The sequence below is a fragment of the Grus americana genome, chromosome 2 (genome assembly GCF_028858705.1).
Source record: "Grus americana isolate bGruAme1 chromosome 2, bGruAme1.mat, whole genome shotgun sequence".
Taxonomy (NCBI): Eukaryota; Metazoa; Chordata; class Aves; order Gruiformes; family Gruidae; genus Grus; species Grus americana.
Genome location: NC_072853.1, coordinates 77,233,941 through 77,261,800, shown reverse-complemented (window position 1 = coordinate 77,261,800; position 27,860 = coordinate 77,233,941). Strand labels below are relative to the sequence as shown.

Below are 27,860 nucleotides of genomic sequence, written 5' to 3'. Positions count from 1 at the left end.
ACTTTCAAGTCAGGATAGATGCACTGTCACGTTTCTTATTTTCAAATAGATTGAGTTTTTGCTACCTCCAAGTTGCTCTGGAAGACATACTAACTGAAGACTCTCAGTACCACCTAATTTTTTACTTGAATATTAATGGTAATGTCCAAAGAGAGTGGATAATCATTAGAATTAGTGGCTACATAATTAGCATCACTTACAGCTTTTCAGTGAGGTAGATGTGCCTCTTCGTTCCCTGGTGGATAGAGGACATCATGCCTACTTTAACCTTTACTCCCACAAATATTAATCTGTGTGCAAAAATTCAAGTAACCTTGCTGCCTCTTCTGGAATGAATGTAGTCTTTAGGAGATGCAAAAAATATTTGAGGGTTTGGTTTAGATTTTATGAATTGAAGGGATCATTCCAATGTCTATTCCAAAGCTAGGGGAACTAGTCCAAGTAAATTTGGGGGAAAAGAACTTTTGCTAAAAACGTTAGAATTGACAAGGGAAAAGTAAATAATTTTAAGGAATATTGGAAAATAGGGAAATTGTTATCTGGTAGATGTAAAGTCTGTTATAATCTGGATATGGTGGGGAGAAAGAAGGAAAGAATTTAAATACATTACTACAGCCATGACTAGATGTAAAACATCTTTATGGTTCAAGTGCACTCACAGTGTATATATTTCAATATAACACTATGTCTTTTAATTTGGCCTCAATGTTACCAACTTGCTAAATAAATTGATGTATCTCCTCACTCTTCACTTCTGAAAGTAATTGAAACCAGAAATAGAACATCGTGATGAATATGACAAGGAGGGAGGGAAGGTGCTTGTGTATATATCTCACATTCACTAAAGGAAGGAAACCATTAGAATTGTAAATCTCTTGCATAATTGTGTGTATCTGTTTGAAGATTTGTCACATGTTCAATTCTGAATTTCATTTAAACTAGTTTAAGAGGGATTTTCATTTTTTACTTTATAATATATAATGATACAAACCACAAGATACCACCGGTTATACAGTTAAATGAAGATATAATGGAGATGTGCAGGCTCCTCTACAAGATACATAATACATAATATTTCTAATTTCATTCCGTTGACATTTTTGTTGTTGTTTAGGTCATATTGATGAAGCTAAGACTGTTATTACTGGAAATCTTATATATACATTAAAGAAAAGAGAAACAGGTTTGGGTTCATCTCTTGTAAGAATAATGAGCTCTATATTCTTATATTTGCTGAAGCATGCTCTGCAGTGCTGCTTTGAAATGTAAAGGGCTGAGGAGGATAGCAGGAATATGAGATTTTTTTTTAGGTGCAGCTGGGAAATTATTAGGAGTAAGAAAGCTGGCTAATCCTTCTGCCTTTATGTTGCTGATGTGATTCAGCTCCAAATCTGTTCTAATTTGATACGTTTTGCACCAAAGAAGCATATCTAGATATCAAACCAGATTGTGGTGCACACTGGAATGATCTGCAAGGTTTATCTTGCAAGCCCTACCCATTCAAAGCAGCAGCAAAGTGCGTACTATGAAATGATTCCCACCCCTCTCTTTGTACCTTAAGTAAACCTTGTCTTGCAAAATTCCCATAGGCTTTCCCAGGCTTTTCCCAGGCTTTCTCTCCTCGTACAAAACAGGAGATGGCATAGTCATGAGTATCTGTGCACTGAATGCTTGAGTACGTACCAGATAGTTGGGAGGATTCAACGTGTAAAATTGTAAATCTTGCAAAGTCGATTCTTTTTAATGTTGCTCCCTACAAAGAGTATTATGCTAACACCTGATGCATGATTCAGTCTCCTGGGGGGGCTGCAGACTACAATGAAACTTAGCTTACTTCAGTGTTTTGGTTTTTTTTCTCATCTCTCTCTGGCACTGTTCCTTGGCTTTCTAAATTCTTCCCTGTGCAGGATTCATTGTCTCTTTCAAAGAATGGCATTCTGCTGACTTAGACTAAGAGTTTTGGTAACACTTCAAAGCAGTCTTAGAAATAGCAGTTCTGGTCATAGCTAAAGGATGTTTTTTACTACATTTCAGCTGTGATACATAGTCCTCTTTTCCTTATCGTTTAAAAACTCTTGAAGCCCGTTGTAGTTTGCAATATATGTTAATTTTTGTCTAAACAAGAGATCACACATTTTTTCATTTTCTGATCTTATTTTTTATGAGCTTTTCTGTGCAATTCTCTGTATATTGTTGGTGGATTTGTAGGAGGATAATCCTGTTGTTACTAATATGCATGCATTCACAGTGGTATTAAATCCAAGTCAGGTTAGTAGAGTGGATAGGCTGTCTACCGTATGCTTTAGAAGTGTTCATTTTACAGGCTGTTTTGGTGTATGAGACCTATGCTTGGAAGTAAAAACCCCCACAAAACAGAGCCCCCCAAAACCAGCAAAAAAGCTCAGCTATTATGTCTTAGAATATAGATTAGATGCTTGATCATTTCTAAAGCCACAGAATGTTTGGATTTGCAGTACTTCTAGTGATATCCAACAAGTGTCTAAACGAAAATAAACCACTGTGAATTAACTCTGAAATAGTAGAAAACTCAAACTTTTCAGTATAAAATTACCTGTGGGTGGTTTAATGGTTCTTGATTAAGGATTTTTTAAAAACCACTTTGCATTTAATGTAGCCAGAGCAATATTTATGAAATGTAGCTTTTGTCTGAGAACATGCATTGCTGTTAGGTTACGCATTAAGGCACAGAGAGCACAAGCGACTGTCAATACCAGCACCAGGATCCACGCTACAATACTGTAGATTCTCACCATTGCAGCATTGTTCCTGCTTATGGAGAACTTGCTCTTGGAAGTGTCTCTTATTTTTATACGTAGCACTGAAGAATGTTGCTAAAAGGGTCTATAAATATCTTGATCATTTCCTAAGGAGTTTTTATAAAACTGTCTCATAAAAAATTTATTATGCTTACAGCAGTTTGAAATGGATAGTGAATATTAATTCACAGTATTGTGTATTGATATATTTTTTTTGCTATTGGATTTTCTGAATTAATTGGAGACTGCCCATCTGATCTGATTAATCCTTCCAGTCCTTCCTTGCTTTTTGCTGAAGGTGTAGTGCAAGGGAGCAAAAAGAATGCACCATACTGCTGGGGATGCTCTGGCAATTGATCTCAGGCAATAGAGCACCATGCAACTACTTGTTTTTCAAGAATCTCCCAGCTGTGGTACATCCAGGTTGAAGACATACTGGCTCTGTTACAAATTTGATCACCCCTTGATGATACAGCCACCCAGCAGCATGCCACTAAACACCCACTGCTTTGCAGGGTGCATCTGGCAGCGGTGAGTAGAAAAGTTGCTGCTGTCCCCCTCATGTTTTTGCATGAGGTCTCCCTGGATGGTCAGGCAGCGATAGTTGACACGGGTGGAGCAAGGCTCTTGCTACATTTAAAATTCTCTGGCACCAGTATTTGAGGGTACATTAGGGGTGTCTCTGACAGGTGAAGAAGAAAGGCCACCGAGGACATGAACATTGTCTCCAGCTGTGCTCACGTGCCTGCCCAGCTTACTGAGATCATACATACTTCTTCAAGCAATTACAACCAAACCAACTAGGGTCAACTTACCCCTCTCAGTTATTAGAAAGGTTTATTAATTTAACCCTAAATTACCTTTTGTCTTTAAGAAACTCTAAATCCTCAACCTCTGACATGCTTTTCTGCCATTTCCATCTTTAGGTGGCTGATGTGGAATTTTGTCTCCTGAATTTTCAGTCACTAAGATGTTCATTCAAAAAAATACAGGACATTGAGGTGAAATGAGGAACATTTTAGATCATTGACCCATCAACACAAAATGAATGCAAATGACTGTTACAAGCAATGACAAAGCCAAATTTTCTGTATAAGAAAATTCTTATCCTTCATGGAGAACTAACGGGTCCCAGAGCAGCTTTTTTTTATATGTCTAGGATTCAAAAGTAATAATATACAGCAAATGGGGGAAAATAAGGAAACAACATGTACATTTGCTTAATATGCATGAAGAGTGTTCTTTCCATCTGAGCACAAACACTACCTAATTTGGCTCACCTTTGGTGGCCTTCAAATCTCTAACCCACAGGTTGCAGAGGACCTTGTTAACCGGTTACACCTCAATGCCCACGCTGACAATCTGGTGAGAACATACAGTGCTGGCACAAAGAGGAAGCTCTCTACTGCTGTGGCTTTAGTTGGTAAACCCCAAATACTTTTACTGGTGAGTAAAGGTAATACTGTGCCTATGATAAATGGGTTACATTGCTTTAAAGAAAATCAGGTAATTTCCTAGTCAGTCAGGGAGTAATTGATACACGGATGTACAACTGTCCTCTTTGTTCTGCTGTATGTACGCTTATTTTATTCTGCAGTGCTCACAGAAATAGAAAGTGAAGTTTTTTCTTTCTTCTTTTTTCTTTCTTCTTTTTTCCTTGGGGTAGTTGGGTGAGCAGGGAAAAAAAAGGGCCCTAAACAAACGCAAAGGCAATTGTAGCATCCCATGGCCCAGATGGATATGTAATTTTTTTTTTAATTATTTCCTTATGTAGAAGAAGAAAAAAACAATTTAATATAAAATATATTAATGCATTATGTATTCTCTACTTTGTATATAACATGAGAAAAATATATATGAACAATTCTACTGGCTTCCTTAAAAAGGAAGATTTTCTTTTTTAATTAGTAATTTAGAGCTGACATTATTAATTATTGACCCATCTTTTTCAGGATAGTCATATTCCTTGCTACATCAAGTTTCATAAATTTGGCTAGTTCTTATATTTTTGTTGGATTCACAAATCACACAATCAAACTAATACTCCTGAATGATATTAATATTAATTATTTATAACATGTTGTTTTGGTGTTTGCACCCTACTGCTCATTTAGGCCTGAAACTGGCCTTTCCAGTTTAAACAATGCCATTTGTATTGAAGATCAGGGAATTACAAAGCTTTGGGAACAGCATCATTATGACACCATATTCTCCTTGTTATCATTGCCTATTGTTTCACTAGAGAAGATCGAACATCCCCTTCTGAAGCCTTGGCTGGGAAGAGCTAAACCAGTTCAAGAGTGGATTAAACCTTTCAGAACTGTCAGAGGGAGGGAATCTACTTCCCAGAGTTGGGAGGGAAACCAGTGCTTCCAGTAATAGATCACAGGCTAAGTAGAACCAGAAAAAACTGGTGTTCTCAAGGGGTTCACGTTTCAAATCAGACACATTTTGATGCTTCTATCATTGCCTCGCTTCTGAGCTGAATTATTTTATTTACATTTTATGCTTAAACTGACCTTGGTTCAGTTAGTAAAAGGAGGAGATAATCTTAAATCAGTGCTTTTTCCTGATCTTAGAAAATGCTCCAACTGTTTTTTAATGTCTTTATGACAGCATGCTACTGCAAGTATCCATTTCAACCTACTTCTTGCTGCAGGGCACAGACTATTGCATATGTAATGACAAGAGGAAAGAAAAATATCTAAACATGTCAAATGCTTTAAAACATTTGGCTGGCTTTAGAAAACTAGTACATTTCAAAGGAGTTATTCAGTATTTTAAAAGGCTTTTTTTTTTTTTTTTTGGCCTGAAAGTAAAGACACCAATGTAAACCACTGAATCTTCTTCTAGATTGCATCCAGTATCATAGCAATTGATTTAAGTAACAGCGTCAGTTGCTTTATTTTTATTGCTTTTTACAATTTCTTTGTTAGCTATCCACGGATAATAGGAGACTGAACTGAATCCTTTTTCACCTCCATCGTTGGTAGCTAAGCACCAAAATCAGCATCAAACTGGATGTTTTGCTTGCTTTGTTTCTTTAGAACTTTGCTTCCAGGCTTCAGCTGGGATTCCTTGCTGCAAATACACGGGCCAAGGCCATACCACCCTAAAAGGTGCTGCCACACCTCATGAAATTCCATAGTATAAAGAGCAACTGGAGGAGTTTCCTTCTGCCTAGTTTTGCAGTGACAGAGACTGGCTTTTGACAATCAGATATCATTCCTTCTGCTTCCACAAGTAGCTTAAGTCAAAATTTGATTTAGTGAGGACAGCAGGATTAGATAGGAAAGGGAAATGTAGTTTTTGTAGCTGCGCTTCTTTCTCCATGAAAGCTATCTGAGTGGGAAACGGGTTTGCCAGATGGTTTGCGTTGGGCAGCACTGACTGAGTTGTTATTTAATCTTGTGGATTCTCTCCAGCGTGGGCGAGAGTTCGTCTCGGAGAGACTCTAGGAGTAACTGCTGGAGGATGTCGAATCCAAACATATTATCCACATCTGGCTACAGGGTAGGCAGTGCAGGCAGCTGGGAGTTATGGGACGACTTCACTTGTTTGTGCTCATGGCAAATGTGCATGCAGGGCAGAAACAGGCACCAAACCCTCCCAGAAAGTGAGGAAAAACATCTGCAAGTCTCTCCTATTAAAAAAAGTATATGTGTATATATATATTATTAAATATATATTTATAAATGATATTATATTTACTATATTATCCTGCAATATATAAACATTATTTTTATTTAAGAATTTATTTAATAAAAAATGTATTCTATAAATTTAGAAATGCAACTATATGTATTAAAGCAAAAAAACTGGTCAGGGTTTCTTTTAAGTGACTTCCTGTAAATGTAGTTTTTTAGAGAAAAATATGTGATTTTATTGTGAGTTTTGTTAATTCTTCATGTCGGGCTGGACCAGTAATTTGTTTTTCCCGTGCTGCTCTATCGTCATTTTAATTTTTCCTGTAGGATGAGCCCAGCTCTGGGATGGATCCCTGCTCTAAACGCTACCTTTGGAAAACCATCCTGAAGGAAGTCCAGGATGGCTGTGCAGCTGTGCTGACATCCCACAGGTAAGACCCTTATCCCAGCAGTCAGCATATTCCTGTTTTCTCTCCTCACTTGCTCACAACTGAGAGCAGAAGAGCAAATTCTGAAGGCATGCTCACCCTGGTGTGAAACATGGAATATGTTTTGGTATTTTATGGCAATTCCTTCCTGCTCATGAGAATTGAACTTTCCTGAATCCTAAATATTTTCTACATTTAAATTTCAAGGATTACAATGTGACTCAAGTAGGCTGCAGGCACAGAAAAAATGATGCAATGAATTCTTCCTTTTCTATGCTCTTTCTATTCAATGTTGTAGTGTCTCCTCTTGCTTGGAACACCAGGTTATCCTTTTGCAGCTGCCCACTTTACAAATCCTTACAAAGGGAAGTGGGAGTGAAAACCTCTCTTCTGATTTTACCAAGGATTCTGTTTTGCATCAGTGTATGAAAATAATATGTCATGGCATCCTAAAGGCAGGTGCCTCAGCTGTTCCCTGTAGGCACTTCTGGAAATGGTAGGAGTGACCCTGTCCTCTTAGAAGAGTCTGTCTACATTAAATATCTTGTCAGTTCTCTGATATGGTCATTGGTATATCAGTTTAATGGAGGAAACATCAATACTGTTTTGTAACATCTATAGTAAAATGGAATAAATTAAACGTTCCCTTAGGGAATATAGTATAGTACATCTAATTATACATAAAATGGCTTTAAGTGAGGGAGAGATCAAAACAGCAATGTAACATTTTGGCCAAATGAGGTTTAAAACATAGATGAATTGATAAAAGAATGCAGCAAAACTCCCCTCAATATTTTCTAGATATTGTTACTTTTTTTTCTGCAGATGTTCTCAAGATGTATTTGTTGTCTCTGTACATGTGTGTGCTACATTATTGATGGAAAAATGCTCTCAAAGTTTTCTAGTATTCCATTTATGGAAGCTGAATCTTGAGAATCACATACCTGTATTTAATCTCAAAGTGCTTACCAGCTCACTTATCTAGGGAACACAAGTTATTCATTGTGAATTGAGTGATTTTCAGGAAACAGTATGCTTTGACTTTTCAGTACAGATTAAGAACCCTTAGTTGTCAAACACCAGCTAAACAGAGGACAACTGGTCTCATTACTAATATGCTGTAAACAAAAAACCCAAAAAACTCCATCAAATTGTTACTAATTACTCATTTAGCTCTACAACTGAATGACTTGAAGCAGATAAAAGTACAGTGATAGTGTACATATTTCATTTGTAATTAATAACACATTGTTGTGCCAGGGTGGAGAAAGGAGACATTATTTTACACTATTTATATTATTTGCTGAAGGCCATTGGAGATTTATTTGAGATTCTTTCAATGGGTACTTGTATAAGAAAAGGAATTTCTCATATGAAGTGAATCTTCATGCATATCAGCAAATAAGTGCATAAGGTATAGAGATGGTTTCCTGTATAAAAATTACTTAATTTTCAGACACAATGCTTAACATTTGTTTGGAGGGAGAGAGGAGTGAGATTTTATGAACTGTCCATACAGGCTTAAATTTGTTATTTTGCCACAGCTGGGGAGTGTTATGCCAAGGGGTACTATTAGGAGTTACTGCAACCCAAAGAGACTCAGCTAACTTCTGATTTGTGGGAAGATTCATTAGCAAGCCCTCTCCCCATCTCTCTCGGATATAGTGGTTTGGCAGTTCTCACCGTATCCCTGTCCTATTTTAAGGAAATTGTTTCTAGGAGGGTACTTAATTACCACGCGTGTTCAGTAAAAGCACTGTAATTTGGACTGGTGCATGGCTGAGGCACACAAGGCAGCTCTTGTTTAGCTGTCTCAGAAGGGCTGGGGAGTGCACGCAGTGAATTGCAGGAAAATCAAACAACGTTGATTCCTCTTCGAGATGATGGATATGTCCTAACTGATGTCCTATGTCTAGAGCGATGCTTTGGAAGAACTGCTCACACAATTCTGTATAATACGTAGAGTGGCAGCCCATCTACCCAAAGCTTTACAAGTCAAGGTTGTTATTTATCATCTGAAGCAGTTACATCTAACGGGATCCTGCTTTTCTATTCAGCTGCATTTCCCTGTTTGGACTGTAGTGTTTTGCATTTTCTTCTATCTTGCAATCAGACCAAGGGTAACTACGTTTTAAGGGTATGTACTATGCAAGAGGCAAGCTGAGCAAACTTACTTCATTCTTCTCCCTCTATCCTTTAGCTCAGAATGACCACAAACAGATATTACAGGGAATAACAGGGTTCATGGTTCTCACACTCAGTGGCATTTCTGAGACTGCCTATCAGGTATTTGCCTGAGGTAATAAAACCTTTCTATTGTTGCCAGAATTATCCAATTAGTTCTGGACTGAAAACATAAATTCCGTTTTAGGGCTCTCTTTTAGCTGTCATGTGGTAATAACTTTTAGTATGTACTGACTAGGGTTACAATTTGGATTGTTGCCTTTAAAGTCAAAGGTTTTGTGTACCCACTTTTACAGCTGTCCAGATTCCTTCCACTTTAATTAAAGTTAGGTGTTAGGTATAAATAATGTTCTCTGTTTTCAATATTATTCTTTTAATCTTTTTTTTTCTTTTCTTTTTATTTTTCCACTTTATATTGTAGCATGGAAGAATGTGAAGCCCTCTGCACACGGCTTGCCATTATGGTCAATGGAAGTTTCAAGTGTCTTGGCTCTCCCCAGCACATTAAAAACAGGTATTATATGTCAACATCAAACCTTCTGCAGATACATTCAATCTAAGAGCTGGCTAGACACTTTAATAGTGCCAAGGCATGAATACTTATGACTGCTAAGCACATCTTTCTTTTCCTGCCATCACCGAAGTTAAAAAAGAGCCAATTAGGATATCTTAGCAAGCTAAATTGACATATGGCATTGCTAAAATGCTTTGTAGTCTGCACTGGTAATTGAAAGAGACAGATCTGTATCTAAAATGAAGCACTTCTGCACTCAACCTGAGAAATACGTTGTGAGAATTCAACATGTTGAGGTGAAATACACTTTGGTTCCTTGTGAGGATTTCTTGTAACAGGAGGAAGCAGTTTTAACAGGTCAGCAGCTAGTAAGACAATGTATTTTGAACCATCGCTGCTTCCTCCTGAATTCACTGGCAATTGCAGATATTTATGCTGTGTTTTCTGCATCCTTTTCCTGTGTGCATGAGCCTCTCTTCTGCTTCAATTCTGCTCAAGAATTAATTTAATATCTGTTAAGGAAGATGTTTATTTAAAGGACAGGCTCAAACCACCATAAAGGAAACAGGATCAGGAGCTGAGAGGAAAGTTGCTGCAACTTATAGTTAGAACATTTACATTCAGTAATAAGTAGAATTTTTATGACACCCAGACAGTCAGCTGTGTAAAATGATACGGCTTATTTACAAGCAGCAAAGCTACACTGCTTTGTATTAGCTCAGCATTTAGCACTCTTAAGTGCAGATACATTTGACAATGTAAACATGCTCTACAGAAATGTTTTGGAATTGCTGTCTGCTGTGGTTATAGAGCAGAAGTTTTGTGTGTCTCAGATAACGTCTTGTCCCTTGAGGCCACTTTTGGCTTCCTGTCCTCCGCTTTGGGTAGAACTGTAGGCCTTGTTTCACAGCTACATTAGCATGATGGGCCTGACTCACATCTACTTCCAAGGTTTTTTTTAATCAAGACAAACTTTCAGCTAGAGACTTTACAAACTGGATGGTGAAAAAAATTGAGGTCTGCATCTATATCTGATTGTTCTGATTGTTCTGTGTGATCATAGCCTTCTTTTCATGTTTGCATACCTTTCAGAGAGCACTTGCCTCAGTTTCCAGAGGCATGAGAAGTCAATCCGCCTTCAGCAGTTTCTGCTACTTTTCTATCTAGCTCATCCCGTCTCTTATTCCCAAATTTCATAGCATAGAGTGGCCTGTTGTCCCACTAGCTGGAGTATTTTAGCAGGAGTGCAGGCACCCTTTATTCCTTTTGCAGTTTGAAGATCTGTGTGTCCCCTAAAGAGGAAAAATGGTATAACTTAGTCATTTCAGTTGAGTGCATAAATTTAGCTGGGATACATGTGGGTCTCCCCTTTTTATGTTTCAGATCCTCTGGAGTGAGTGCGTGTCTGTCTTCTCAGCTTGACCTTGAGAGGGCAAAATCAGGCATTCCACAAAGGCTAGCTTCACCTGTATCTTCTCAGTGGCTTTGTCATTGTTTTACCACTCCTGATGCTCCTTTAGCAGCATCTTTTCATCCACCATCTTAGGAAGCAAGATGTCATAAACATACTCATAAGTATGCACCATATTCATATAAATAGGACAGTTATTTCTCAATTTGCTGCACTGTCTCTCTAGATATACCTCTTTCAGATCACAGTAAGCAAATCAATGCAGAAGAATAAACTATATGGCATGCTGGAAGTATCTTCAGATTAATTTTGAGGATATCAAGACATTCACAGATCAGCCATTCTAGAATCAAGGCTGTATGAAAGACTCTTAAATTCTCCAAAGCAAGGTCATGATAAGAATGTTTGGCAGTCATATTTGTAGCAATTATTTGTTTGAAATAATTGTAACGTTAAAAAAAGCACACCTTCTCTGTGTTAAGAATATTTCATACTATCAGCAGGTTTGTGTTCCTTGTATTGCCATGACAGTTCTTTGATGTATGTCAGTGGCATTCATGTGGGATAATAAGTGCACTGGATACCAGTATTACTGAGGCTTTCTATAGAAACTGGGTAGCTGAAGCTGTAGTAACATTTTTCATTTAAGGCAGGACTAAAATCCCTTTAACTCCTAGCTTATTGATTGATTTAGTCTTCAAATTTTCCACACATTGTTCAGGAACGTATTGAATTTTTCTAAAACTTTAGAACCTTTTATTAGGAAAAAATAGTCACTAGCTTTATCAAAGGATTTAGTTAAAATCATGCAGTTGTCTGAATTTGCTCTGTCTGCCTAATTCATTTTCTTGGCTTCCTGGAGCAAAGCCACTGTCGAGAACAGAGTCTTAAAACCTCATATACACATGGCTGTTAAAGTTAGGTGGATTTTTTTTTTTTGCTTTGTTGTTGTTGTTGTTGTTGTTTTGATTAAGCATACAGTAAAGACATCTCCATGTTTTCTTTGGAAAACATTTGATAAGTGCTGGGGAGAAGCCAGACTGTCCCTGTACTCCTATTATTTTGTTGCTTACTCTAGCTTCCAAACTTCCCCCCAGACAGAACTCTTGACTGTGGTTTTCTGCTCCATCATAAACCCCAAGCTATCACACACCTCATAAATAAAGTAATTGTTAGGAAATTAAGAAAATTACATGTGTAATTCATGTTCCAAACTTACTTGAAGACAATTTCCTGATACGCTACCATGTACCTTTATGTAGGACTTCTGCATCTACTTAACATGGGAAAGGAGAAGAGGAGCAGGATTCTTTTCCTTATTAATCCAAAGAAAACCATTGAAATAATTAAGTTTTAAATTATTTTAATCTTTTCATTTTTTCAGTTTCCACTCCACCTGTGAACAACCTGAAAAACTTCCAGGACTTGAAAGAATATTAAGTTACTCCTTCCTTCCCATTTTCCTTCCCTCCCTCTGAGTTAACAGCCCTGTCATTCTCACTGCCATACAGAGCAAAACTTTATTCCTTCTAAAGTGACAGACGGTAAGGATTTCTAAATCTACTCTTAGGAAACACCTATCGGCAGAAGAACACTTTCCTTAACAGCCAGGGCCACTGGTACAGTCACCAGTCAGTTCCATTTTTCAGTGTTTTCCTGCAATTAGCACTGTCTGTTGCATTTGTCCCTGGCACAGTCTCACAGTAAAAAACCCATTGCCTTACATTTTGTTTAACAAAACTGTTCCAGGAAGCAGTGTAAGTGAAGGAAAGCATAAGCAAAACTGATTTTGCTGCATCTGATTTAATCTAAATTACTTGTACCATAAATTTTTCTTTGATGGTACTTTTGTGTGCTATATGTGAGAATGAATGATGCTAGTAATATACATATTTATATTAACAGGCAAGAATGGTTCTGTAATAAATTAATGGGGACCATAGTTATAAATTATCATTTTTTTTCTGTTAGATTTTACAGATTTTTTTAAATTTGCTCTAATTTACAGGCAGCTTTTGATACCCTTTAGTCTGTCTTCAATTTGTTTCTACAAATCAAATTGAACAAATATTTTAAAATCAAGTACAAGTGACCTGATCTAGCTTTGAAGATTGGAAGAAGGAAAGAAATATAAACTCCCTACAAATACTTAAATGAAAGAGAAAATTAACACAGCTTTTATTTATGATAGAATGAGTCCTGTATTGTAAGAAATAACAGTAGGATCACATTTTGATATTACATGTGATTACATTAGGATGTCTCAATAATGTTTTTTCCTCTTTTAGATGTAGCTATGTTCACCAAAATGACATTTTTTTCTTCCCTTCCTGGTGATTCTGTCTTGATGGAAATCCTCAGAATTGTTTTATTTGCTTTTCCTTTAGTATCATTCCAGCCTGTAAAGTCTAGATAACGATCACCTTTTTGATGGATGCGTGATGAAGGCTTAATGGGTCTTCCTTGGGGCCCTGTTAAATTTGCTGCTTTGCTGTGGTGGGAAATTTCAAGGATGCAGCTTTGTCTCTCACTACACTTTCAGCCCTTGGCAGATGTGAAAGACCACAGTCTTGGACTGAATACAGCTTTGTCAGATGGCAGTACAAAATTCTGCTCTGAAGGGTATGGGTGAGCTCCAGGAAGATGCTAATGTGAAACATAAAGGCTTCATAGGGATATAAAAAGTGACGCTGCTTCTAATGTGAGCGACTTGAATCATTTTTCCAGCTCTTGTGCAATCCTGTTACAAAATGCTCATCCAAAAACGTCTTCTCGCTACAAATGTAGGTGTTTGGGTTTCTGCTCCCAACTGTTGAGCTGTGACTATATTTATCTATGTTTAAACAGATTTAAAGTACCTCAAATGTTTCTCAGTAGAATAACAAACATTGGCCGCCTTTAGACAGGCCTTTTGCTGCAGGTGGCAAATTTCTGAATAATGCCAAGAAAGGAGTTAGCTGGAAAGATCGATCCGATGGGCAATTTCAAAAAAGTTAGCATCTTAGTTCTAGACGTAGTTTGTATGAGATGGTTGTGCCTGTTAAAACCTGATTTCAGAGGCTCCTGCCAACTGAGTCAATTACTCTAAATTGTGAATGGATTTAATTTAAATGCTCTCTCCAGTATTCTCCATTATACTTTATGTTTTTTTAAAAATTCACAGAAGCATTTCCATGTTAGATACAGCTGGCCAGTCCTCTGGGAACAACATTTTGAATACTGTCCTTCATTCTAGGGCCATCTGGACAGACTTCTCATAGCTGAAAAACCCATACCAATTTTTCAAGTGCTGGACACACATCAAGTCTTTGCTCAAATTTTATCAGCAAGCCATCTGATTAAATTACCCAACAATTAATCCATTTGTTGTAGCAGAGTTAGAATGGAAAATGTGTTGGCAAGCTATTTACACTTTACCTTTTTTTTTTTTAAAGGCTGATTGAGAATATTTTATTACTTTTCTCAAACTCACATATGTAGATTTCTTAAATGGAAAAGAGAAGATTAAGTTTAAAAATCTCATCAATATTTCAGCCTTCAGTTGAAAAAGTGTTATCGTACTAACAGATATACTAGCAGTAAGTTTCTTGCATGCCATAAAATATAGAAGTGAATATAATTTTCATTCCTGTTGACTAGAAAGCAAATTCCTTTTGTACATGAAAATTGTATTAAGGCAATAGATGTGTATTCATGTAACAGAGCTATTAGTTTATCTTCCCAGAGGAAAGCTTGAAGAACAGAGTTCTTACAACTTTTAAACCACACAGATTGAGAGTTCAGAAATAAGCAATATCTTTGCACTCTCATAAAACTTTGTGCAACATTAATTCAGTCCTACTGTGTGTGTGCATTACAATGCATTTTTTTAATCATCTTATAGTGTATTTTCCACAGGAAGCTGCAATATAGCTGTGTACCTGTTCAGTCAATGAGCAGCAGCTAATTAAGATTTCATATTCTCCTCTTTCCCTGGTATGTGATCAGCGTACTGTTTTTACTAGACATTTTTCAAACCTATCTCTAAATACACTATTATCAGCATTCACTGGAGCAGAGCTTCATAAACATCAACATCTATGTTTTCCACAATACTTCTGGGAAACTGGATTTGAAATAATTATTCCCATTTTATAAAGGACTAACTGAAGCATGATGCTAAAATTAAAAGGGTTTGGGTAGTCAGTCAATCTGAGCAGGTTATGGCTAAATATTTTCTGTTTGTTTAACATCGCATTCAAAGTACAATGCCTGTTAACTTCAGCTGTAGCTGTGGTTGTTTCTGAAAGTACTACGAATTCTTTCTGCAGACTGGAGCCCGAGGTCCCAAGGTGGGCCCCTAAAAAGACGGGAAAGCAGTAGTGAAAAGTGTGGTCTAAGTGAATAACCGCAGATCACAGAGGTGTGCTGGAGTGGAAGGGTAGGATTTGATTCCCCAGGGCCGTACTAGAACTGTGGAGCACTTTCTTTCCTTTTCTCAGCAATCTGCCCTCTCGTTTGCCACATTTTCTACATGTTGCAGTAAATAAAGCCATTTGCCTGAGCGGGTACCTCCAGTATATCTTATAAGGCATTCATGAGAGGGATTTCTTGAAGAGATGCCCTGTGATGATGTACCTAAAGCTCATTAAATAATGCAAATATACCAGTGGTTTAAAATTGAATTTCACAGCTGGCCTCCATTCTAGCATTTTATAACTTCAGAGTTTGACCTTGAAGTGTTGATAAGTTCCTTTTAATAGACATTTTATTGTGTAATATCTTGATGTTTTTTTAAAAAAACAAAACAAAACAAAACACCACCAAACCAAAACCCTCACTTCAAAAAAATAGACCAGAAAACAGTGATAGCAATACAATGATAATGTTACTTCCTGCTGCTTTTTTCACTGCTGAGGCCCAGAAGGTACTTTGAGGAAACAGTTTTGTAGGCTGCGCCATCAGCCTTGTGCAGAATTACAGCGCTGCTTTTCCTGTTTCTCTGTGAATGTAATATATAAATAATACAACAGTAACAGATCTCTCATAGTTGCCTGTATGTGCACACATACAAGCTCGTACACAGACAGATTTTGTGTGTGCACATGTATAAACAATTAACAAGATTTTCTGAGGGTTTTACTATGTTTTTGGAAATCACGCCTAAGTGCTTAAATGCCTGCATTCAGAGAGCAAGGCAAAGTTGTACCCTGCAGCATTGCTCTAAACCTAAGGCTGTCACCATTGTGTCAATGATATTGAATACAGAAATTAACTTTAGATGGCTCGATATAAAAGCCTGGAGTGTGTGTGAACAAATAGTGCAGGTACAATACACTTGAACAAGTGTTGCTCATTGTTTTAATAACTGTTTTCATGTTTCTATTGTTACCGTGGAAAAATCATAATCAATTAAAACCTGATGAAAACAATATAATCTATTAATAGTCTGGAAGACAGATTTTATAATTTATTTGTTATGTGTGTTTGCATCTAATCAAACTTATCTGTTCAGCAACAGTGAGGATGTTCTGAATAATTGCAGAAGGAATTTACACTTCGCAAGCAATAGTATAGTTGCATTTGATTTTAGCATTTTTTTAAAAAAACAAAGCAACTATTTAAAATTTAATAATGTTTTTCCTTCACAGATATTGTCTTTACCTGCCATTTAATAGATGGAATAATTACATTTATTGTGTGATTTAAAATTATCTTAAACTGTGATGAATTTGTTTTAATAATTTTATTTCAATTTCTTTTTTTCAAAGTGTTTTGTTTTCAATGTTGTTCAAGTTTTGTTCTCTTTGTAAATTGTACTTGTGTCTAGGGCTCTAAGAAGAATGACCTGAATCTGTATCCTGTGCTTCAGCAGTTATACTGGAATAAGTAAGCCTATTCACTTAGGGAAAGTAGAACCATATCTGTCTCCAAATGAATGTAAACCAAAGCAGCGGGGCAAACAGCACAGCAACAAATTATTCCTCCTCTTTGATTTATGGCATAAATTCTAAAAGATGCAGTTCCTTGCAGACATTAAGTGCCAATGTTCTCTTTATTATATTTTATTTTGTTATCCAATAATGTCATTTTGAAGTAATCTTTTGATCAATCAGACTAGCGCATACATAAAGTATGCGCATTATATTTCCACTAGTAAACTTTCTGGGAGCTGTAATTTTTTGATGTATATATACAGCACAACATTCTCCAGGAAATGTAATCTTTGCTTAATGGAAAAAAAGCATATGGATGATTAGCTGCTTTTCTTATTTATCAGAGTTTAGAAAATAGGGCCATGTTCTTGATTTCCTGAGGTTACATTCAGCAATTTTGATTGGGGGAGAGAAGAGATGGTAAATGGGCTTTGGGAAGAGTGTGATTCAATGAACTGGTCATTCTTGACCCTGCTGTAAGTTAAAACAGTGGTTTCTAGGTTTGGTTTTGTTCATCTGCGGACAAGCAAACTCCTAAGGATTTTAAAAGAAAATACAGGGTTGTTTTGGTTTTGTTTGTTTATTTGTTTGTTTGGGGTTTTTTAAAGCAAATAGAAGTTTGGGCTTTCTTTTTCACCCTTCACAGAAAACAGGATTTCATGGGTCAAGCTTTGAAAAACGCTCGATTAGTACCTCTAGGGACCCTTTGTGACCAGCCAACTGTAGGGTCAGCTGTGTTGCCACACGGCATTGTCTTTCAGCAACTTATCTTCTTGTTCCTCTTCAAATCTCTGAACCAGGACCTCTGACAACTGGGTAGAAGGGAACATTGAGAACTTAGTATTACTTGATCTGCCCCAAGTGGCAACTCCTCTACTTGGTATTTATGAGAATTTTCAGCCTTTGGGCAACTAAATCCACTTCCATTCCCATCGCATGGCTAGAAGGAGCACCAGGAAGGCAGCCAGGGGACTTCCTCATCATGTAGATCTGGCTACACTTTATTCCAGTGTGTGACTGCTGCTTGTGTTGACACATATCTGAAGTAGTTTTATATTATCTATCCTTGTACTGTTGGCAGTGTGGCTGTGGAACTGTATTGTGGGCTGCAAAACCTTTCTAAGAACTGAGGAACCATTTGGGTGATTAGTCCAGGCTGACCTCCTCTTTGTGATATTTTTATTGAAACAACGATGAATCCAAAGACCCATCCAGCACAGTATCGTCTCTCTCTGACAGAGGCCAGGAGAGAAAAGTACAGGAACAAGATAAGCATGTGAAGTTACTTTTCCACGTTACTCAACCATCCTTCAGCAATTTGTTGCCTAGAGGCATCCTAAGCCAGAGGTGGTCTTAGTGGGTTTTATTTTTTTCCTCCATGAATTTCCCTAGTGTATTACTCAACTCATGTCAAGTTCTGGCATCCAGCACTTCCTGTGTCAATGAATTGTACAGTTTGCCTATGTGCTGTAGGGAAAATTACTTCCTCTTACTGATTTTTGCATTGCCTGCCCTATAATTTAATTTGATCCACCCTCTTTTTGCATGAGGAGCACAGGAGAGTGAAGAATCATTCCTTAGTTACATTCTTTAGGCCAGTCATGATTCTGGACTCTGTAAAAACACCTTTCTACTACCTAGTCATCTTTCTTCTATGCTGAAAAGTTTTAGCCTATTTAGTAATTCCTGATATGGAAATTGTTCCATTCCTTGTTGCCATTTTATGTTCCTTTTGTTCCCTTGTTATTTGAGGTGCTCAGCTACCTTGAGGACCTATGTAATTAAAGATGTGGAGTAATTCGATGTATTTTGTAGTCCTTGCTAAGATCATGCTTCTGCAGTTGATGCAGTTGTTAATACTCAAGTTAATTAGTTTACAATCAGTCTGGGAATTTATATTTTTTCAGTCTCTTGGTGGCATTTTAGTAGGTAAAGCACTCAATAGATAATACTCCCAGAACACTGATCAGGTGAAAGTCAAGTGTGAACAACTAGTTTGATTGAGGGAGAAGAGGAAGGATAGAGAGGAAAAATATTTTTTGTCAGAATGTGTGTTTTTCTCTGTGTGTGTACACAAATAAAAATGCAGGTGTTGTTAAAATAATGTGGTAGAAATTAGCAGTGGAAAATACCTTTATTGAATAGCTTTGAAGAGATGGTGATTCTTTTGTAGCAGATGGCTGCTGAACAGGTGTGCTGGCTCAACTTATGCCATTTTAATGATAATGTTTCCCTCCTTGGATCTTGAACTATCAGATGCTAAAGGTTTGATTCTAACAGTGCTAATCAAACCAGATTGTGCTTTTCTCTGTAATTCCATTTTGGGTTTCTGAATTAATTATATTGTCTGAATCAGGGAGGAAAACAGGGTGGAAAAAAATGGTCAACTCAGTTTCCATTGCCTCAGTTTGCTACTGAAAGCAGCTTGCTGATTAAAGCAAGGGGAAATGTTTATTGCTTATCAGCTTACTCTGTATGGGGAGATCTTGTACGAAAATGAATTATAAAATCAAGGTATTGAAGCATCATAATTTCACTAGCCAAAAGAAAAAAAAAAATCTTTTAGATCTTATTATTTGTACCATGCTGGTGTTTATGCCATTCACAATTTAGAATTAAACCAAAGTTACACCTACTTCTCTGTCTTTGCTAGTCAGAATTTTGATTCATTTTCTTTGGAAACTTCATTGCATACAACAATGTCATTTTATACTACTGTTGAACGTCTCCATAAACCAGCATTTTTCAAACTGTAATTCAATGGTGGCTGTGTAGAGATGCCAGAAAATTGACCAGAATCAATGATCTCTTGTATAATGTTGCCTCATGTTGGTTGTCAACTAAATTGAACACCCTTGTTAACTATATCCATCTTTGTAACATCTTTTTTTTATTGTCACATGTATTTTTTTCAGGGATGATGCTATGCATTTAAAACATTTAATTAGAGAACTATTACGTGTTAGCAAAACATTGCAAAGCGAATCAGTCAGCCACTGCATTGGGTTCCACCTTATTCTGGATCTCTTTGGTGTAACAGCACTGTTCATCTGTCAGGTCACATTCCCCAGTGAACATTTGCTACCCTGCAGCTTGGACCCAATAGGATTTAATTCTTATAATTTCCTTTAGGAACGAACAAATAGGACATTGCATCAGGAATGTTTCCTCTTACTCCTTTCAAGCAGTTGAGTTGTTGCATTTGACTGCAATAAAAAATAAACAAAAAGACCCTACAATAATTTATTTCTAATGGGGCTTTTCATACAGTTCAACTTTTTATGCAGAAGCTGCCACTGTCATTCCTGAAGTACAGCAACTATGGTTTTATTCTATACAAGGAAATAGGATTCTTGTCTGAGAAGATCCTTGGAAATTTTATTTTGGACTCATGTGAAATTCTTAATAGAATAGAATCAGCAGTCTAGAATTTTTCATTGTGGAAACTTGCCCTGCTCTGAAATCAGTGAAGACTTCATTGCTTTACACCAACAGAGGTTCTGATCCAACATAAAATAAAAGTTGAAGCCCTCACATTTCTATACACATACTATAGATGAAGAACACATGGTGCTTTATGTGAACTATTTTGCTGGGAGTCACTCAGACAGTGGTTAAGCTCGACATATGTCTCAGAATGGTTCTTTCTATTTTTTATTACATTTTGATATTCTGTAGACATTTTTTTCTATACTGGAAAAGGGCAGCATCATAGAGTGTGCTGTGATATATATACTTGTGCTTTGCTCACATGAAAATGTGCTTCACGCCTGTCAGATCCAATTAACCCAGCTGCTACCCTGAATCACAAGTTGTACACAGAAAAGACATGGAGATGAGGACATTGGCGTGAGGGAGGAATACAGAGGATAGTCACTAGAAACCAAAGAGCTGGAAGAACTGGAGCAAAGGATTTGGCGATGAGTAATTGTGGAGGTGGAGAGTGAAGAAAAGAAAGTAATGCTGGAGTGAAGGATGTGGGAGTGGTGGTCAGTGGGAAGAGGGAGGGAGTGGCAGGTGCCTGGGGAACACGGGCAGTGCAGTCCGAGCTCCCTGGCCCTCTACCAGCTCTGCCTTTCCATTGCTCACTGGCAACCAGGAACAGCAGCAGCAGAAGACAGCTCTTCGGACTTGTCTCCTGGTGCTCTTTTTTCCCTAGCAATTAACCAAGAAGGTGAACCGAAAGGGAGAACGCATAGCTGCTAAGGATGGCTGGGAGGGGAGGGACACAGCAGCAGCCCCATGTCGCCCCATCTCTCTGCTGAGATGTGCCCTTGCACCTTGCTCTGGGAGCTGGTGCCGCATAAATTTCATTGCTTAAGCAACGTGCATAAGAATATGGTTGTCATTTCAGTGTTTATGGGTTTATTGCAACTTCCCCAACTAAATACTAGCAATGAGTAAATCTAATAAAAAATAATGTGTTGGTTAGATTGCCTGTACTTAACTTTTATCACATGTATGTTGAGAAAGAGAAGTTAATTTCCTAAATTATTCTGAGACAGATTGCGTGGACATAGAGCTAAAGAAAATTCATTAACTTTGCCATCTCCCTAAATACCCCTATACTTGCCTTTGTGTATCTGTAAAACAGTTGTACTCACATTGCTGAAATATGCGTATGAATGTGTAGCTTGTTAAAAGATTAGAAAAATAGTGCCACATGCCCATTTTTCTCATTAGAAAAGTTAGAGGATTTTTCTTTTTCTTCTATATTTGTGATTGGTAATCTTCATTTAGCTTTTTGCTAACCGTTCAGAGCCATATAGCAATTAAAGCATAGTTTAGTTAACATAATTTCAGGTATATTGGATAGTGAAACATCCTGTAGTGATTAAAACATAGGCATAACACATGTTTTTTTGTTTCTGTTTATCATTAGTTTAACAACTTTCTCATTGAAATTCTATTGTTCAATAGTAAAATCACAGTGATAATACAGTAGGCATACATGATGTTATTTGACATAATCATAGGAAAACCAATTGAAGCAAATGTTCTTCCTGTCTTGATAGTATAGACACTATACGGATTTATGTTTCTGTGTATCCTTCTCAGGTTTGGAGATGGCTATTCTGTCAAGGTTTGGCTTAGTAAAGAAATAAGCTATCGAAGAATGATTTTGGACTGTCTACAACTGCATTTTCCTGGAACACAGTTTAAGGTACAGCTAAAACTCCTCATCATAGTATTTGTTCTATGGCAGGATTAAGTATGGGCTGGTAAGAACTATATATACATGTCTGGATATAGTGATCTTTTCAGAAAAAGTATGTATGAGTATCCCTTTTATTTTCCTGTTAAGCAATTCTTAAAAATCTGACCTGTGATATTGATTAAATCAACTCCCAACAGTCATTTAGGCAATGTAAATAAACAGGCCCTTTCTCTGAGCGCTAATTTCCTTTTGCTTTTATTGTTGATGAAGCTGAACTCGCCTTTGTGTTCACCTGAAGCGCAGTGTAGTCACTGAGACAGTTTGCTTTGATTGCTTTCTGATAAGGTCCAGAGATGATAAGTCTCAGTGTTCGGTCAGCCTTTTCCCAGACAGCGTTGTAACAGCACTAGTATGTTGGATTAAAATCCTATGGCATAAAATTGTCCTGAAATTATGTATCATTTATGAGATTAACAAAATGTCGTCTCAGAACACACACAAAATATGTGCTCCAAGTATGAACATTTCTTTGTGCTACCAATGTAGACAAAATATATTCTTATTTAATAGCTCATATTTTCCATGGTAATCTGCAATGAGAGTCTATTGAAGCTAGACTGGTTATAACCAAGTGTAACTTCATCATAACGTACATTCACTTTTATCTGTTTTTATCATTTTTGCTTGTTTTAAGGGACAGCATCTTAACCTGCTCGAGTACCACATACCACGAAGTCAGGGATGCTTAGCAGAGCTCTTCAGAGTCCTAGAGAATCACAAAGCTTTTCTCCAAATCAAACACTACTCCATTAGCCAAACCACATTAGAGCAGGTATTCTTTTTCTTCTTCCCCTCCCCCCCCCTTTTTTTGTCTAAACGTGCTGTGTACTGTAATTATTGATGTAGTACAATACTATATAATTTGCTGGATTACCCAAATGTATGTGATAAACCAGCATTTCCAGGCCATCTCAGGTCTGCAGAATAATTTCATGAACCCTACTGCTTTTACGTTGGAGGTGAGCACAGTGAAAGCATTGCAGTAAGCCACATATTTGTACTGTGCACAAGCATAATCAGTGCTTAGGTGCATCTAGATCTGTGCGGGATGAGAAGGTGGGACTGTGAACTGCCACCTCCACAGTCCAAAAGCGGGGATCTTACCAATGTCCTTGAAAAGGCTGAACCGGTCTCTGTAAATTACAGAGACCTTAGACTTCCAGGACATTTTTCTTTGAGAGTTTTCTTTTGCAGTGAGTATCATACTGCACATTAGAGAACAGTAGAAATGCACAAGCAGACAGAAGATATCCCACTACTAAAGGCTGTGAAATTCTATTTGGGCCAAAGGAAGAACAGACTGATGGCAAGGATGGGATTTCTGGGTGGTCGTGATGTGGTACAGCATCTTCATATGCAACTTCTTGTTAGGTATCCTACAAACTGAGGGAGTTGCATCTAGTCAAAATATTAATTTTGTATGATAGATGGTATGAACTTACTCATTTTTCCCATGTGCAAATCATTAATGAAGTATTCTGATTTGTACTGATCTGTTAACTGCTTGTAAACGATCTGTTCACCAAATGGCTGAATATAAGGTAATTTCAGCCTGTTGGTTGTTCAGGCATTGTTTACTCAAGCTTACTTCCTCTCCATTATTCATGGTGATTCATCACCTCTGTCACCGACCATTGTTTCCTCTCCCTGACTAACTGAGAGTCAGTTTTAAACAGGAAAACAGTTCTCCTGAATAACATACAACCTTATTAATGCATCCTAAGTTTGTTTGTATATGAATATGATCATTTGAATCAAGAATAGCCATCTTTCCCTCTACATTCCTTGCTGTCAAATAGTTGTGTGATTAAAAAGCCAACAAGCCTCTCTGTAGTAAGATCTGTTTTAAAAAAAAAGTAATCAAGGAGGCACATTAGTTGTTGAATCATCACTCTGCAATGTTCAGAAGTATACTTTCACCTTGAAATATCTGGACCCTCATCTGTGATGGTTACTGGTAGAAACATCAGGCTCAAGTTCCTTAGGTGTGTCATTTCAAAGCAAATTAAAACAATTGTTTCCCACTAATTTGTGCAGCAGTAAAATATAATTTTCATACATAAGTTAGTAACTCATTTTACCATTATTTTTATAATTCATCAACCACTGTTTTAACTGGAGAGGTGAAGAGGGTTTATTTCTAGAGTTTACAAAATATAACTCTAAGGTATATTGTTCCCACAACATAAACTAATAATTTTTTGTGTCACAAAAGCTTAGGAAATTAATTGAAAAATATAATCAGCTATGTCTCCAAAGTTTCAATTCAAGTACTTTTATTCTGAAAGTCCTACTTGTTTTCATGTCTTACAGGTATTCATTAATTTTGCTACACAACATCAAGGTGTCTCGCATTCTTCACCAGAATCTCCTGTTGTTCATCATGACCATCTGCCAGTCTAGGCTCAGAATAGGATACAGCTTCAGCAGAATATATGTCTGTGTATGTTTGTGTACATATACGTGCATTTTACATGCAATAACTTTTCAGCTGTTAACAATTTGTGTATGAGAAACAAATAGTAGAAGGAATGCTACCAGTTCTCAGAAAAAAAACCAACACCTGCTTACATGCAGACCAAAACCTGCCAAAAAGTAATGCTTTTTAATTAACTGAAATTTTATAATATAAATGGCCTAATTAATGTAGCTTTATGCAAGAAAAAAAGGAAATCTGAAATGTCATAGTCTATAGTAGATTTTTTTTTTTTGTGGTGGCTCTACATTCATTTGATGACAATAATCTCTTGCGTGCACACTTAATATATAATTTTTGCATCACAAGGCAAGAAAAAACCATTGAATTGTAGCAATAGCTAGGCTATCACCCCATATTTGTATTTAATAGCACAAATTGAGAGCCTTTTGACTTCTGTATTAATTCAGTTCTGTGTCGTGACAAGCTAAATTAGCCTTTCTATTGTATAAAGGATGCACTATATTCCATAAGGTTTTATGTTAAAGAGGTTATTAGTGTACTAGTCTGCCTCCCAGTTATCTTAAGTAAATTTAACAAGGCTTCATAAATCATACTTGACAATGAGTTTTTCCTTACGCCTGCAGGTTGCTGCTGGAGGAATTCTCAAGTACCTTTTTAATGACCTATTTCCTTTTTCTCATCTTTTTGTTTTTTTTTTTTTTCCTGAAAATAATGTCAAAATGCTGTTTAATAGGCTTGTTAAAAGAAAATAAGATAAGCATTCAGACACTGATCAATAAACTTTTCAATAAATGTATATTATGATGCTAGATACTTCAGACAAGGCCATGCCACAGCCTTGGGCATATACATGTGTAAAAGAAGTGAACATTTAGTGACTAAAACCTCCTTGTGTATTGCGGTGGGAGAAAAAAATTACAAAAAATTTTTGGAGTAAACTGCTGCCTTTTCCAAAACAAGTATTTGAGTATTTGAGGCTCCTGTGAAAAGTAGCTGATGCCACTTCTGTTGGACTATGTTGGCTGATAGTTGAAATTGTAGAACTGATGACTTAGAAGTGAATTGCTGCAATAAAATTCTGGGGTGGGCAGGTGAAGGGGAAGCATACTTTGAGAAGGAAGAATTTTATTTTAAATGGACAGTTTTGCAACACTGCTGCTCTATTTCCCTGCTGTATGATGATGAAATATTAAAAAACCCCAAATTTGTGTTTTAGCTTTGCAAGCTGACTCAGAAGACTGTTTTTTAAGGCTTGATTTCTTGGTGTGTTTTTGGCCCACTATGCTTTTTTAAAGTCAGAATTCAGGTTACCTATTTCTATAAAGGTAAAATTAAATCCCAGAAAAATAAGAAAATTGAAGATTTACAGACTTGGTCTCCATATACATATGGATCAGAGTGAGTGAGCTTATGAAACTGCTTTATCATTAGAATGGCTTGGTATATACAGTCTGCTGCATAATAACAGAACTATGCCTTGCTCCTCAAGATCCAAAGCACTGAAGAGCCATTAAACCCCAACAGTCACCATCCTGGTAGAAATGCCATGGCACAATGGAATGGTCATATTTGAGATGAAACCAGTTATCTTTAATTTCTGCGTGAGCCTGGGAGTGCAAAGTCTCTGAGGTCCTCAATCAGAACAAAAAAAAAAGGTGAATCTTACAAAGCAGAATGTGAAAGAAGTAGTGGAGATGAAAGAAAAAGAAGGCAGATGCAGGAAATTTAGGCAGAAACGGGGGGTATGCTATTGTAAAAGTGTCCTGCTTAATTTCAGGATCTTAGGGTGGAAGAAACTGAATGTACATGGCACAGCCAAGCATCTTTGAGTCATAATCTGAAACCACTCAACAGGAGAACATTTCTGGATCTCTTGCTCGGATGAAAAAAAATAGAAGGGAATGTATGGCAAGAACATGTGCAAAGGGCTTTTTTTTCTGCTGGTATGTCTAGATCTGCAAATTGCTGGCATTATGATTGATTTGCTTGCTTTGTTTTTTGTTTGTTTTTTATAAACTAATAGCTCTCTTTCAACCATCACAAGTCCTTAACAAAAATGAAAAGTAGAGAATGGATTTGGGAAAGGAGATGGTGCTGGTTCCCAGGGTGTAAGGCAGGCGAGCCAAAAGGTCCCATTTGCATGAAATTGTGACAACAGTGACAACGCTTCCTGCTTAGGAAGTGTTCCAGGGAGTTGAATTCATAAAACAGTCCTGCAGCTTGCTTAGACCAATGGAAGCATAAAAGCGTACAAAACTCACTGTGGTGAGACAGAAAAATGGTGGTCTAGCTGAATGCTTAGATAGGGGAGCTTTTTCAAGGTTTGGCTGCGTAACACTAATTAAGTGTCGGGTTTTTTCTGATTAAAATGTGAAAGATTATATTAGTTTAATAGATGAATACAGTAAATAAGGCTTACTTCAGATTGATGGCTCAGTAAATTCAGTTAACAGTGTTTTTCTTTTTTAAAATTGTTTCATATGCATCTCAGGAGACCCAATTTGATTCAGGCAAGTAGCAAACAATGTCTGTCTAGCAATCCTTTATGGCTGAAGAAGGTCAAAATCTAATTGAGTTCCAGTGTACTGGGTTCTGTGTGAGGATATTTTCCCTCTCCTTGACTTGCTGCATTCCTGAAGTCTGTAAGTTTCAAGAAAAGTCTTTTGAAGATTTTTTTATTTTTATTTTTATTTTTTAAATTCCGAAAGTAGGAGTCAGGACAGAAAAGGTCATTTATATGTTAATGATTAAAAAATCCTTGAATTCATAAATCATGCAGAAATATCTCTTCCAACACCTCTGGATTTTGAATCAAAGACAGTTGAGGATTTTAAACAATAATGTCTCTTGTGAGATTTTTGTTAGGAAACCTTCATGTTATTTCAAGTGGAAATTTCTCTGACTATGAAAATGTGCCCTTCACCCTGAATGATCAACTAGAATTAAGCTCAAAATAAGAAAATCAATTGAGTGTCCGAAATGCTCAACACTGAAACCAGGGAGATGATTTTCATACTTTTAAGGACTATTCCACTGCTGAAGTCAAAAGAAGGGCTTCTGCCAACCGTAGAGCAGATTGTTTCGGGTCCTAATTTAATTTTCATACAATTATAGAATGAGGTGGGCAAAAATAAATCGTAAGTCTGAACCTTAAATCAAAGTACCACAAATTCAGTGGAGGCGGAGAGGTGGTGTTAGTAGTGGACAAGAAGGCAAAACTCAGGAACTGTCATTTTGAATCCAGCTACATATTAAATTTCTGTATAGATTTTTGTCCTGAAAAGAAGGAACTTATTTCTCTGGTTTGGTTCAGTGATGACCATATA

At 37.0% G+C, this 27,860-nt stretch overlaps 1 protein-coding gene across 1 annotated transcript in view; it reads left to right on the top strand.

The window, feature by feature from the left end:
- Positions 1-25,660, top strand: part of ABCA13 (ATP binding cassette subfamily A member 13) — a 199,117-nt gene extending 173,457 nt beyond the window's left edge. Inside the window, exons 50-55 of the mRNA XM_054817845.1 lie at positions 4,089-4,223; positions 6,752-6,855; positions 9,458-9,550; positions 21,935-22,040; positions 22,729-22,866; positions 24,408-25,660. Coding sequence (XP_054673820.1) covers positions 4,089-4,223; positions 6,752-6,855; positions 9,458-9,550; positions 21,935-22,040; positions 22,729-22,866; positions 24,408-24,497 — 666 coding nt within the window. The 3' untranslated portion in view covers positions 24,498-25,660. The remainder of the gene's footprint in view (positions 1-4,088; positions 4,224-6,751; positions 6,856-9,457; positions 9,551-21,934; positions 22,041-22,728; positions 22,867-24,407) is intronic.
- Positions 25,661-27,860: the final 2,200 nt, after the last annotated feature.